Raw genomic sequence first — 12,579 nt, 5'->3', positions numbered from 1 at the left:
ATCGCGCAGCTCTCTGCTCAAGTCTCCTGCCTCTATCATTCCACTGTTTGGAAGTCTCTTTTCCGCCGTTAACAGCAGAGTCCGTGTGTACGGCACAAGATGGCGGCTTTCCGGCAGCCCCAGACTGCAGCTGCACTCACACCTGCGGAGATGGAGCTCAGGCTGATGTGGCAGGACGCCGAAGCTGATTTCAGGCAGATGACAAGAAGAAGCTTGAAGACGGACCAAGAGAAGCGTCTGGAAGATGTCCTCGCCGATCTCGACAGAAAGTATCGACCCCCGGAGTCTGAGGCGGGCAAAGACTCGGCCAAAGCCAAAGCGAAGATTCGTGCAACCATTGGAAAGGTTCTCCAGTGCGTCCAACTGCTGGGTGGCTTAGCTGCACAAGGGGCATCAATTGTGTTTGGTCCTGCCACTCTGTGCTTCAACGCCATCTCTTTTCTGATCGACGTACCCGGCAAGATTGCTGAGGTTTACGAAGGCGTTGGGAATCTGTTTGAGGAGATCTCGCACTCGCTTGTGCTGTTCAAGATCTATGAGAACTACACCAAGCTCGATCCGGACTTGAGGGATGGGACGCACAAGCTGATGATTTCCATTGTGAGAATATGCGGGCTTTCCATCAAGATGTAAGATCGTCCCCCAGTGAACCCGGTCCCGACTGTGTTGAATGCAGTCGGGGCATGCGTACGCTTCCGCACCCCATTCAATCGCGCCCTCTGGCTGACACTTGTCTAGCATCGAGGGTGGTGTTTTGCATCAAATCAAGATTGGAGCGAAAATCACTTTCCTGAACGATGACTCGGGCGTGAAGAGTGAACTGGCCAAATTTAAAGCTCTGATTGAAAAACAAAGTCGGGTCACTGAAGCCATCACCCTTCAGCACGTGCTGAGCAGCGAAGAAAAGATTGTCCAGGTTCTCAACGCTCAGTATGAGAATGCAGAGAAACTCGGAAAACTGGAATCGGGCATGGACATCATGGTCGCAGACGTAAGCGATCGTAAGATGCACATGATCCTCTCGGAGAGACTTGAGGCCATGAGCAGAATGCTGTCGACCACAACGCAATCGGCCCAAGAAGCGAGGAAGGCGATGCTCTTCATGAGAGACAATCTTCTTACGGGCAGTGCTCAATGGGTACTGGAGCATGAGGATTACACGGATTGGAAGACTGCAGAGGCCGACGCGATCCCCTTGCTCCTGCTTTCGGGGGAGAAGAACACGGGCAAGTCTTTCCTCCTAGCGGCCATAGAAGAAGACCTCCGCAAGACGAACACAGACGTCTCCATCGCATACTACGAGTTCACGAAACGCGAAGCCAAAAGCACACGAGAGAAGCACAAGGAGGACGCGGTGACAGCAATGAAGTCAATGTCCCTGCAGCTGGCCGGCCAATACAAGCAATACGCCACCGAAATGGCCGGCCTCAAAGACGACTTCAAGCCACCGGAGAGCAAGGAAAAAGATATGTGGGAGAAGCTCTGGTGGGACAAACTGCAATTCTCAAAATACCCTCAGACCAAGGAGAAGGCCGACTTCGTCCTGATGTTTGATGGCCTAGAAGACTTGTCTGAGAGCAACTGTGCCAAACTCATCAAAATGCTCAAAGCCGTTCGAGATGAAAGCCGCGCCTCAGGGAAGGTCATTCGGCAGCATATTCGCATCATTGCCACCGCCAGCCCAAAGGTATTCAAAGACAGCCCGATCACTCCTATTGAAATTGCGGACCACAATCTATCCGACATCAAAATGTACATCGAAGATGAGCTCAGGAAGGATGAAATCCTTCAAGGCCAACACGTGGAGATGCTGGATCTTCTGAAAGCGATTCGCACAACCCTTCCCCAGGTTGCGATGGGGTCCTACTCCGTTGTCCAGCAAAAGCTCGAAAGAATCCGAGAGGCGGTGGATTCTGACGCATATCTTGACGATGTACAGACCATCTTGTCCGAAAACCCAGCCGACGATCTGGGCAAGCTTGCTCGCAAGGTTGTCAACGACCTGAATGCGACCCTGAAACCCCACGACATCGACCAATTGAATGAGCTTCTCCATTGGGGCATATTTGGTTACGAATACTTTGCGGTTGACCAGCTGAGGGCAACCGTCTTTTTAAACTCTGGGAAGGCGTCGTTGCAGCCGTTTGAAAGAAAGCTGAAGGAAAAGTATGCAAGGATCCTACATGTCAATGACGACAGGGTGGAGGTCGACACTGACATTGAGAACTTGTTTCGAAGCCGAGACAGTTCCGTGACGCCGGCTGCGACAGTAGCGGACCTGGACACTGCCCGCATCTCGATGACGATTTCGATCAATCAAGCGGATCTACGTACGGTGCAGCAGTTCTTTTGGGATCTCACGGATGGACTCAGAACTGGGAGGTTCGAATTTTCAGCCGACTCATCGAACATCGGCGGCAAGGGCGTCATCCAAACCGATGAAGTCCGAGCGAGCTACTACCTATCCGACCAACTTCTGAAGCTTTTGAACGACGAACCCCATGAGAAAACCCAGTGTCTTGTTCCATATGCGTTAACATACCTCACTTACCACCTACTGAAAGTCAAAGAATCGCTAGAAGAGGGTTGGTTAGGTACCTCGGAGCGCAGGATCATCGCCAAAAGGCTAGTGGATCTCCTGAGTGACGTGGACGGAATTGAGAAGTTCTGGGATGCGAGGAATGAGCTCTCCCCAAATTGGATCGATCGCGATCAGGTGGAAACAGTTCGAAGCTTGCTCAAGGATGAAAAGACCATCGATGTGCTCCAGCCAAAGGAGAGACGTTGGGTCAAATTCTATACCGCAGACTCCGAGGGCAAAGCAGGTATCTATAAGCCTATAACACTCATGGTGGCCAGACATTGGCTGCGTGATCGCTCCTGGGAGGTGTATGCAGCGTACAACTGGATACGCAAATATGTCGATTTGGTTTGTTACATCCCCCGGCTTCTGCATGCGGTGGCATTTCTGATGAAGACAGCAAAACTCGAAGGACGACGACGAAGCGAACAAAAAGGATGCCGAAGATGGTGATGACGACCGCCATGAAAATAACGGTGAGGCTACCACAGATGGACTTGAGGAGCTTGTCAGCTCAGAGCAGCAGCCTGAGCCTGAGCCTGCATTTCACGTTAAAGGAATTGCTTCTGCTGCCGCTTGGGTACAGCAAGTGTTGTCGCTCAAAGATGAGAAACTGGACGCTTTATGGTATGATCGCCTTGGGGAAACATGCTATGCAGCGAACGAGTTTCAGGCCGCAAAAGAATTCTATGAGAAAGCCAAAGCACTACCCGACTGCCAGTGGACTGTAAATCAAGGCTGGGCTCTTGCGGTGGACAAACTAAGCGAATCTCAAGACAATGACAAGGCCAAAAAGAAGGAGCTGAAGGAGTCTGCATGCAACGAAATGGAGATAGCCCTCACATACCTGAGGTCGACGTTGAAAACCGCCGAGTTCGGGGACGACAGCAAGAACGCCCTCATTCTAAGCCTCAAGAGCCAGGCTTCGTGGCAAGCGGAGCTCAACTCAATGGACCAGGCCTTTGCGCTCTACAAAGAGGCACTCGAGGTTGACCCCAAGGAACATGCCATTCGTTGCAACCTGCTCGAAGCTCTGTATGCACAAGGCAAAGAAGCAGATGCGAGAGAAATGCTTCTTCGGATGATGAACCAGCGAGGAAGTCCCAGCGAGTCCGACCTTTTCTCTGACCTACTTCTATATCTGACGGAGAGCGAGGTGTACACCATAGCACTGCAGCCGATCGACCTTATCCTGGCTTTGGCTCGCACAGACGAGAGACTCAACGTCCAGACGTTGGAAGCATTGCAAGCTGCCATTCGCGACGCCAGAAAGAGCAACCTCACAATCAGCGAAGGAATGCTTCTCCTCTATCAAGGTATCGTTCTCGCGCACGGCACCACGGACGATGCTCGTATCCAGCACGCTATCCGCTGCTGGGAGGACTGCCAGTCTCTCTATCTTTCATCTCGGTGGGACCTGGCTCAAACACAAGCTTCCGCGGCTCGCTTTGTGGCACAGCACTACTTCCAACGTGCGGTCAAGCCGGGCATTGCGGCCGAAGAGCGCGAAGAGTACTTGGGCAAACTCCTCAGGCTGAAGCGCCTGTCCACCAGCTGGATCCACGGCTTCCGCCCCAACTCTTATCTTGCCTCTTACTACGTCCGTCAGAACCAGCTGGAAGAGGCACGGCAGGTGTTTATGGAGGACATGATGGCGGCGATGGAGATTCTTTCCGACAGCGATCCAGAGAATGACTCTTACGGATACAGGGCTCTAGCCAACATCCTGATGAATACTGGAGATGACCTCAACGCTCTCAGTGCGTGGTCTTTACTTGGCCCAGACGACCTCTTCAAGACTAGCAGCTCTGACGGTGAACATGCGAATGACGGAGATCAGAATGGCACGCCAAAAGAGAACGGTGTCTCTGAGGCGAAGCCAGACGAGCCCACAATTAATGGGGTTCCCGAAGAGGGAGAAACACCCAAGCCTCCCACCACTGAAAAGGCCGAGGACGACGACACCGCCACCACCGAGATTCGCGAAGGTCCGCTTCGTAACACTTGCGACGGGCTCTGCGACCATACATGTAAGTCTTTTTGAAAATAAGCCTGCGCTATCATTTGTGGAGCAGAGCTTTTTTAGAGAGCTCTATCATTCTCCAAACCAACGGTCCCGATGACTAACGAGAAAAAAAAATCAGGGAATTATGCCGATGACCTACACGCCTGCCGGTATTGCCCAGACACGCAGTTCACGACCGACTGCCTAGAGAAGCTCAAGGCAAACAAGCTCGAACACTACATCTGCCACCCGGACCACAGCTGGCTGCACGTGCCACCCTGGAACGATGAAGAAGCGCTCCAAGTCGGCCCAGGGAAAGTCCGAGTACGGGGCGAGCTTGTGGACGGGGTGAGAGTGGGTGGTGAGGTTGTAGATATCCAGCAGTGGCTCGACGAGATCCGCGAGATATGGAAGCTGCCAAAAAAGGAGGACGTCCCCATCATTGCCGAGCCGGCCTTGATGCCGAATGGGTCGAGCAAGTGATCGGCTCCGAGAATGAAGCTCTACTATTACAGCTGTCCAACCCACCCACACACGGGCGTGGTTTGGGGACAGAGGGGAGTAGACTTGAGAGTTGAGGCTGTCAGTATAGTCAAATTCACGAGAGAATCAAGTCGTGTTACCCCAGAAGGTGTCCCGAAATTCTCGGCAGTAGATAACACGAGGCTCGATATACGAGCTAAGGCTGAATAAAACTGCCCATTACCGAATACAGTAAGTCCCCCCACTATTAATAATATTAGGTTTTGTAACAACCTACGGCAAAGGCAGTGCCAATGCTGTACCATTACCCTTTCTGGTATGAGGAGTCCCGTCAGCCCGCGCCTTACCAGATCGGGTATAGGATACGCCTTTGCTTGTTTACCTCTCGCCAGTTTCTCTCCTTCCGTTTCTTCCACAGATTCGACAGATACAATACGAAAGAGACACGCATTGCTTTTTCGTTGACTGTTGCAAAACTTGGGCTGGGGGCCGAGGGGCAGGACTTGAGAGTGGCACAAATGCGGGAACAAATATCATCCCAAAGGCGATATTCCCTGGAGGCAGAAAAGCTCCACTCCCCAGGGGATGGATGACATTTACCCCGCTTAGAAAATGTCCCGTCCGACTGGAAAGGATTAGATCCTAGGGGGTAGTATAGGAAGGACCTTGTCGTGGGACGAACAAACATTGTGGAAAGGTATGGTTCCCGGAAGCCCTTTCTTCATCCTGGAGCAAACAAAAAAAAATATGTGGATCGAGTGAGCAAGTGCCGCTCCTACGAATTCGCTAGACTCTCCTGTACTGCAGCACCGCTACTTGACTCGATCGTTTTAACTTGGTAGACTCTGAGGGCTCGTGCAGGCCTCAAAACTCGTTGCTCAGCTTTCAAAGTCTATGTTTCAGGCTATTGATCTCGCTGTCTAAAACCGTTGTTTCTGAGCTTCAAACCTACCAGCTCCGAGTACCTCGATTCCAGCCCCAGCAAGCAGCTCGATTCCAGTCCCAGCAAGCACCTCGACTCCAGTCCCAGTACCCCATGACCTGCCGGTCGGTGTGGACCTGTTCAATGACCTTCAACCAGTAGAAACATCCAAGGGCGAGCATAGACCCCGACTGAACCCAGACCCTATGCAATTTCAACACCGTACCCACAATCCTTCATGTCCTTCTGCAGCCACGCCATCGGAGTCACGTATGTAACGTCCAGCGACTCTCTGTCGCACGGCCCTTTGGCACCGCCAACCAAGATTCCAACAACCCTGCCAGTGACATCGAAGACAGCTGACCCGGAATCTCCATCCTCGGAGAAAGCCTTTTTCTTGGTGCTTGTAACTACGCACATTTCCATGGATTTTGTGTTGTCGTCGTTCCAACAAACCGATTTGAGCCCGTTGAGGTATCCCCATGTCATATCACTTACTCCGCCTCTCTTGCCAACAATTAGGCAAGGATCTTCTTGTGGATCACGCATTTTTGGCGCCCGCAGCTCCTCGATTGGTACTACCCGTCCAAGGCGCAGCAGTTTTCCGTCGAATGGCTGCCCGGGGCGTGAATCCTGCTTATAAGTCTCCAAATGACGGATTAACATAGAGCGATAGTTGAGCGCTTCCGGCATGAGCCCAGTCACAGCATCGACAGTATTTGCTACCGCTTCTGGATGTTTGGCTTTATCGACCTCTATCAGAGCCCAGTCGCGGCGTGGTCCAAACAGATCCAATGACGGGTTCATAGACAGAGACGTCTGGATAGGAGGGGCAATTTTGACATAGCCGAGTGTACGATTCGTTGTGCTTTGCCACTTGGGTAGAATTTTTTCCACAAAGTCCTTACATTCTCGCAGATGGAGACGTTCTTTGTCCAACTGCGGATGTTGTTCGACTGTGCCCCGCGCCGACTCCTCGAGAGTTCTTATCAGGAAAGAACTCGAGTTCAGGACGACCTCAGCTGCGCTTGTGATTTTCTCGAGAGCTTTATCTGATGGTATCAGGATATCAACACACGGCTGGCCAGTAGGCTTGTACTCATATTTTCGATCTTTGTCTTCATCAGGAATGACGACGTGTCTGCAAGTAACAGCCCATACGCTCTCCCGATATGGATTGTTTTCGCCAGGTTGGAGGTAGAGACCGAGAGTGCCATGAATGCTGGATCCTACAGGGTTGATCGATTGACCCGGAGATGCGGTGAATGGAAGGTGAGATGTAGCCAGCACGGATGGAAGAGATGGGGATGATGAATATCTGGGTGATGGTCGTGCAGATGCATGAACTGCTGACTCCCTAATCTCGCACTGAACGTCGATGAGTTTTTCACGCCTTAGAATTGCGACCTGTCAATCTCCGTTAGCCCATCATCAACGGCGAAACTGTCTCTGACAGAGGGGACTTACGCATGCTTCGACAATGGTTATCCCATCACCCCAGGTCAGGCTTCCTGGGCGAACGCCGATCCAGAGCACCACAGGGAGAGGGCCTTTACTTTCACCCAGACCAGCGTAGCCGATTCGCAGGATATCGATAGAGGTCCACCTGGTGGTCCCCAAAGCCTCGATGATCTCTGCCTGAAGCTTCGCATCCCATGCGTCCCGAATAGGATGCTTGCCGACAACACCGAGGGTCTTCGTCCGGGGGAAAGGGTATTCGGGCAGTTGGCTTCTCCATGGCTGTCCACTGGATCGAGCGACCAAGAGAGGGCAAGAAGGAAGGCCATGGTAGTAGCCGTAAGTCTCTTCGTTATCCGGCTGATACGGTGGTTCTTCAACGGGGGTTGGTGTAAAGGCAGGTAGATTGAGGATGGGTGGTGCAAGGGCCGGTGGCTCGAGAACGGTTGAAGTCATTGTTGGTGATAAGGGGGAAGAGGTCAATGAGCCCTGCACATTACTGTTGTTACTGCTCCGGCCGTCAGAGGGGGAGGAAGCTGCTGTCTGAGGATGGGCAAAGTCGGGTACAGGAACATCTAGGGATTCATCGCCGGAGCTGGAGCGATTGTGGGGGTGAGGTATGTGTGTATTTTGCTGGGACTGGTCCGCGACCGCATCGTGCTCGGCAACGGCATAGTCCTCGGCGACGGCATCGTTCTCCGCGCCTGTGTCGTTTGTTTTTGAAGAGGCCATGTTCACGATGCGAGTATGGTGGTGTGGTCATTGTTGACTACAGAGTAAGAACATTAAGTATTCATTCAAGTATGTGATCGATGTGGCTACGGTGGCGCAGACAGCTTGGGAGTGTCTTTCTTAGAGCGGCGACTATAATGAGGCAAGCCCGGCCTACTAGGGGGGATCTCATTCTTAAGGCAGCGAGATGCAATGAATGTGAATCTTGGAAGGTGGCAGCAATCACCATACCTAGGTATCCAGGACACGCACGGCTTTCGCTCAATTTCTGTGGTTCCTATGAACGCTTGACAAGGCAGACATATGTAAGTACTCTTGAGAACTCCGGCTGTGCGAGACAAATCGCATTGTCTGGAAAGGATGCGAGGTGAGACGCTCTGGCTTCCGTCCGTTCACAGTTATTTCCATTGAGAAGGGGAACCTTGTTAGTACCCTGGTCCCTGTTAGTAAAGCTTCCACCACGGCTCATGTCGTAGACAAACCCACAACAGGGTAAGTGTGATTCTTTACTCGTCTTTGGATCCCCTCCAGCAAAGTCCTCAAGGTCCGACAATTCTTACATTTGACACTCGTCTGTGACGAAAGAGAAGACTCATACTCATATCAGCACATTACATGTGCTTCAGTGCATTTCAGACAGGGTCGAGATCCGATACACTGTCGCAAAACAGTCAGCGTCGAGACTTTTGGGTTGCGCAAGGCCTGAAACAACATACCGAGTACTGGCACGCCATTCTTTTGGCACCGACGGCAGACATGACTGGAGTAAGTGGGACACGGTATACAGCCTTCCGCATCTGCCAAGGTTGTCCTCCTAGATGCGTTATCTTGCCTACGGTGTTGACACGATCAACGCTGGGCAATCTGGGTTGTGTCTTTTGCCTTGTGGCCTCGTCAAAAGGGGGACTTGTCATTCTACTCGACACACTCGCACAACCCGGAATCAGATCGGTCTTCGGCTTTTTGGCGATCGGTGTTCTTGTACCTGACAGAGATGGTGGGTGGTACGAGATCACAGCACTAACCACAACTATAGCAAGCAGCTACAGGAGAAAGAATCGGATCTTCTATTCTTTATGTCTATACAATGTATCCATCATGTGGAAGGTGCTGAAAAGACCAATGTTAACATCTCTCGGTAGTGGAATCCATTTTGGACAGAGGGGACTAGGCTTGAGAGTCAAGGTTGGGTAATCGAATTCATGAAAGAACCAAGTCGCATGACACGAGGCTCGATAAATGAGGGATCCGAGGGAAGCTGGAAGGCTAAACAAACTGCCAATTATAGTATAGCAGGCACCCAGCAGGCTTGGAAGGGCCTCCATTAAAGTAGCGGCAGGTGCTTGGTTGCTGGGTTACCTAGGTACTTCCACACCAAACAAAGCGCGTCACGCCTCGATCCCGAAGAGAGATCTGGACTTCCACCCGCAGTATCAGCATCCAGAAGCCCTTTTAGCAAACAATCCCTAACCCTTGACCAACATCACGTAACCATGCGCATGACTCGTGCAGCCTTGCGGGCGCAGGCTCAAGAGGAACCGCAACTCATTTACGAGGACGCCGACGCGAATTCTAATAATTCGCTACAGGATGATTGCGCGGACGCTGCCGACGCGAACCAGGATCCTGATCGGCCCCCATTGAAAGATATCACCACCGAAATCAACCCTTCGACCACCGAAGACCCCTTTACGGACGAACAGACCGAGCCCATGCAGAAAGCGAAGAGCAGGAAGAAAGGGCAGAGAACCAAGCATGACAAGGCACAGTCGGACGAGCCGCAGGAACAAGGGCCGCAGCCCGAGGACGCGAGTCAAGGCCACCACAGTGAATCTTCTGAAGGAAAGGGTAGCATACATGACACGCCTTCGACTGCCTCTATTGACCAAGGTGCTGTCCGCGACAACGAAGTCACAGTAGAGGCAGTTGACGCGACCCTGAAAGAGCAAGGGATATCTGACTCGTCCTCTGCCCCTCAACACAGTCACACCGGTCCTCCAAAGACACCCAAGTTCGATCCATCTGTCCATAAAACCATGGATGCGGTCACGTCATCTGCTTCAGACTCTGTTGAAGATTCCTTTGTGGAGAAGATCACATCGAGGACCCCAGGCCGGTTGCAGATACTTTTGGAGGAGACCAAGTCTTCGGATTCTTTCGCCGAACAGATCAGTTCTCGAACACCTCGAATCGAAGACTCTGTCGAAGCAATCGATGCTCTGGAAGATGCAATCGAAAAGATTTCCGAGACATTGCCTGCTTTGGACGAACTGAAGATCGAATCCCCTGTGAAACTGCAAAAAAACACACCAGCCCGCCTCAATCTCCAGCCCACCACACCTCCGACGGATCCTCAGAAAAGGGTGCCTGGCCAGCAACCAGCACAGCCATCTCGGTGCCCTCCACCGAAGACTGGAAAAACTTCCGCATCTTTAGAGCGGTCGAAACTGAGTGCTGGCCGTGAGTCTTCGACCAACCCCTCAGCCAGAGCAACCACCCCTGTAAAATTGGCCAAGCGACCGATTATTGACGGCCACAAGTCCAGAGAATCTTCGAGTCAGGGTGCAGCACCGCCGCTTTCGTTCTCCAATTCTCCAGTTAAGAACCATCCAAACACGAAGAAGCAGGTAGCTAAACGTGCCCTATCCACCAGCAAACCCGGGTTCGTCCCCTCCAAATCCACCAAGTCTCCCACAAAGCCAACCTTTACATTACCGGGGGACGCGGTTGCGGCCAAACTCAAAGCCCAGAGAGAAGAGCGGATGAAGCGTGAAGAAGAAGTCAGCAACGAGAAGAAAGCCTTCAAGGCCAGACCGGTGCCAGCCAAAATCTCTCGTCCCAGTGTTGTGCCACGAGAGAACAAGGCCAGCCAAGCAAGACTGAGCATCTACGCCACCGGAAGAAACAAGGAGAACGTTGCACCCAAACCAGCTACAGCAACCCAGCCACAACCACGCCCATCATCGCTTGGGCCAAAGCCCAAAACATCCGAAACAACAAATGTGAAAGCGAGCGTCCGTCGAACAACCACGTCGGCCACTCCAACCAAGCCACGCGCATCGATCATTCACCTGGCCAACGGTCAGAAATCGACGGTGACGAAAGAAGACGTCTCTCAACAGAAGGCCAAGGGCAAGGAGGTCTTTGCACGTTCGAAAGCCGAAACGGAACGTGTGGAGAAGGAGAGGAGGGAAAAGGAAGAGGCAGCGCGAAAGGCTAGGGCGGAGGCGGCAGAGAGAGGACGACAAGCGAGCCGCGAGTGGGCAGAAAAGCAGAAGAAGAAAATCGCGGCTAAGATTCTGGCTGCAAAGGAAAAGGAGAAGGCTGGGGGTGCAGAGAACATGGCAGCCCGAGGGCAAACTAATGCCGTGGTGTCTAATTGATGAAGTCTGCTATGTCTCCCACGTCTCGGGGGGCCTTGAGGTGTCATATAATTCCTGATGTGGAATGCCCTGGCTTTTCTTGAAAAAGGTCTTGTTCTTCAGCGAAGGTGTTGTTGGTATGGACAAAACTAGTTTTCATGTTTGGGGGTGGAAGGCTCAACAAGGTCATTCCTTTGGGTGATGATTGTTGGAATCACTGTTGCCAAAGACGCAAGGTCGGCAAGGTCAAGCAAGCGAGCCGTCGACTTAGGTTCCAAACCTCCTTTGATTGAATCCAGAGTTTTATCATTTGTGTGTTTCGTTCGCGTCTTGTTCACAGCGGGTATCGAGGGCTCCGTCCTCGCCTTGGATTTCGAATGCCACATTGCGTTGCACGGATCAAACAACCAAGGTCCAAACCAAAGTATCTTGTACACTCTCGTCCCCTCCTCAGAGCACGCAGGCACGCATATCCACGTCCGTTTGTGAGGGAGTACGTAGGTAGTACATTTCCTTCTTTTGGGTGTGTTTTCACCCAGCATCTTCCGTTCTGGGCTGCACGGGTATTCTGACCAGCGGCACCGGCAGCTGTTGTTCTCGTTCTAGCTTTTGCTTTTCCTTCGTCTTCAGACTTCCACTCCCCGCCATGTCTTCTCCTCCTTCTCTCCCTGCTCGTCCATCCTCCGGGACTTCATCTTCCGCAGGCTCAGGCGGATGTGGAACCTTCATGGCCGCCATCCCAATGACCCTCAGCACATTATCCCAATTCGCCAGCACCAGCGCCACGGCCTGCGCGCCGTCTCGCAGGCTCCCCAGTTTTTGTTCTAGTGACTCCAGCTGTGTTGTCAAGTGCGCGCTCAGGTCGCGCAGTTGGCGGAGATTTTCGAGTTCGGCGCGCTTGGCGGCGATGCGGGCTTGGAGGTGGGATTGCGTCGGTTGAGAATGTGAGCGTAGCGTTGAGGAGGAGGAGGAGGTGGTGTTGTTGGTAGTCGAGGGGTACATGTCCGTGTGACGGGGGAGGTGGGACAGGATTTCG

At 52.5% G+C, this 12,579-nt stretch overlaps 4 protein-coding genes across 4 annotated transcripts; 2 read left to right on the top strand and 2 right to left on the bottom strand.

Moving 5' to 3' along the window:
• Positions 1-99: 99 nt before the first annotated feature.
• Positions 100-5,069, top strand: Z520_06936 (uncharacterized protein; the record flags this gene model as incomplete). The annotated part of the gene is made up of 4 exons (XM_016777436.1): positions 100-629; positions 739-2,929; positions 2,982-4,611; positions 4,726-5,069. The coding sequence occupies 4 exons, from the start codon at positions 100-102 to the stop codon at positions 5,067-5,069; spliced, it is 4,695 nt and encodes a 1,564-aa protein (XP_016631607.1).
• A 1,126-nt stretch (positions 5,070-6,195) lies between these two features.
• On the bottom strand, positions 6,196-8,181 carry Z520_06935 (uncharacterized protein; the record flags this gene model as incomplete). Its single annotated transcript, XM_016777435.1, has 2 exons — positions 6,196-7,398; positions 7,459-8,181. The coding sequence occupies 2 exons, from the start codon at positions 8,179-8,181 to the stop codon at positions 6,196-6,198; spliced, it is 1,926 nt and encodes a 641-aa protein (XP_016631606.1).
• A 1,493-nt stretch (positions 8,182-9,674) lies between these two features.
• On the top strand, positions 9,675-11,564 carry Z520_06934 (uncharacterized protein; the record flags this gene model as incomplete). Its single annotated transcript, XM_016777434.1, has 1 exon — positions 9,675-11,564. The coding sequence occupies one exon, from the start codon at positions 9,675-9,677 to the stop codon at positions 11,562-11,564; it is 1,890 nt and encodes a 629-aa protein (XP_016631605.1).
• A 510-nt stretch (positions 11,565-12,074) lies between these two features.
• On the bottom strand, positions 12,075-12,545 carry Z520_06933 (uncharacterized protein; the record flags this gene model as incomplete). The annotated part of the gene is made up of 1 exon (XM_016777433.1): positions 12,075-12,545. One exon carries the CDS (start codon positions 12,543-12,545, stop codon positions 12,075-12,077), a length of 471 nt encoding a protein of 156 aa, XP_016631604.1.
• Positions 12,546-12,579: the final 34 nt, after the last annotated feature.

The sequence above is a fragment of the Fonsecaea multimorphosa genome (genome assembly GCF_000836435.1).
Source record: "Fonsecaea multimorphosa CBS 102226 unplaced genomic scaffold supercont1.13, whole genome shotgun sequence".
In the NCBI taxonomy this organism is placed as follows: Eukaryota; Fungi; Ascomycota; class Eurotiomycetes; order Chaetothyriales; family Herpotrichiellaceae; genus Fonsecaea; species Fonsecaea multimorphosa.
The sequence above is the reverse complement of the archived record's forward strand: the minus strand, read 5'-3'. Positions and strand labels throughout refer to the sequence as shown.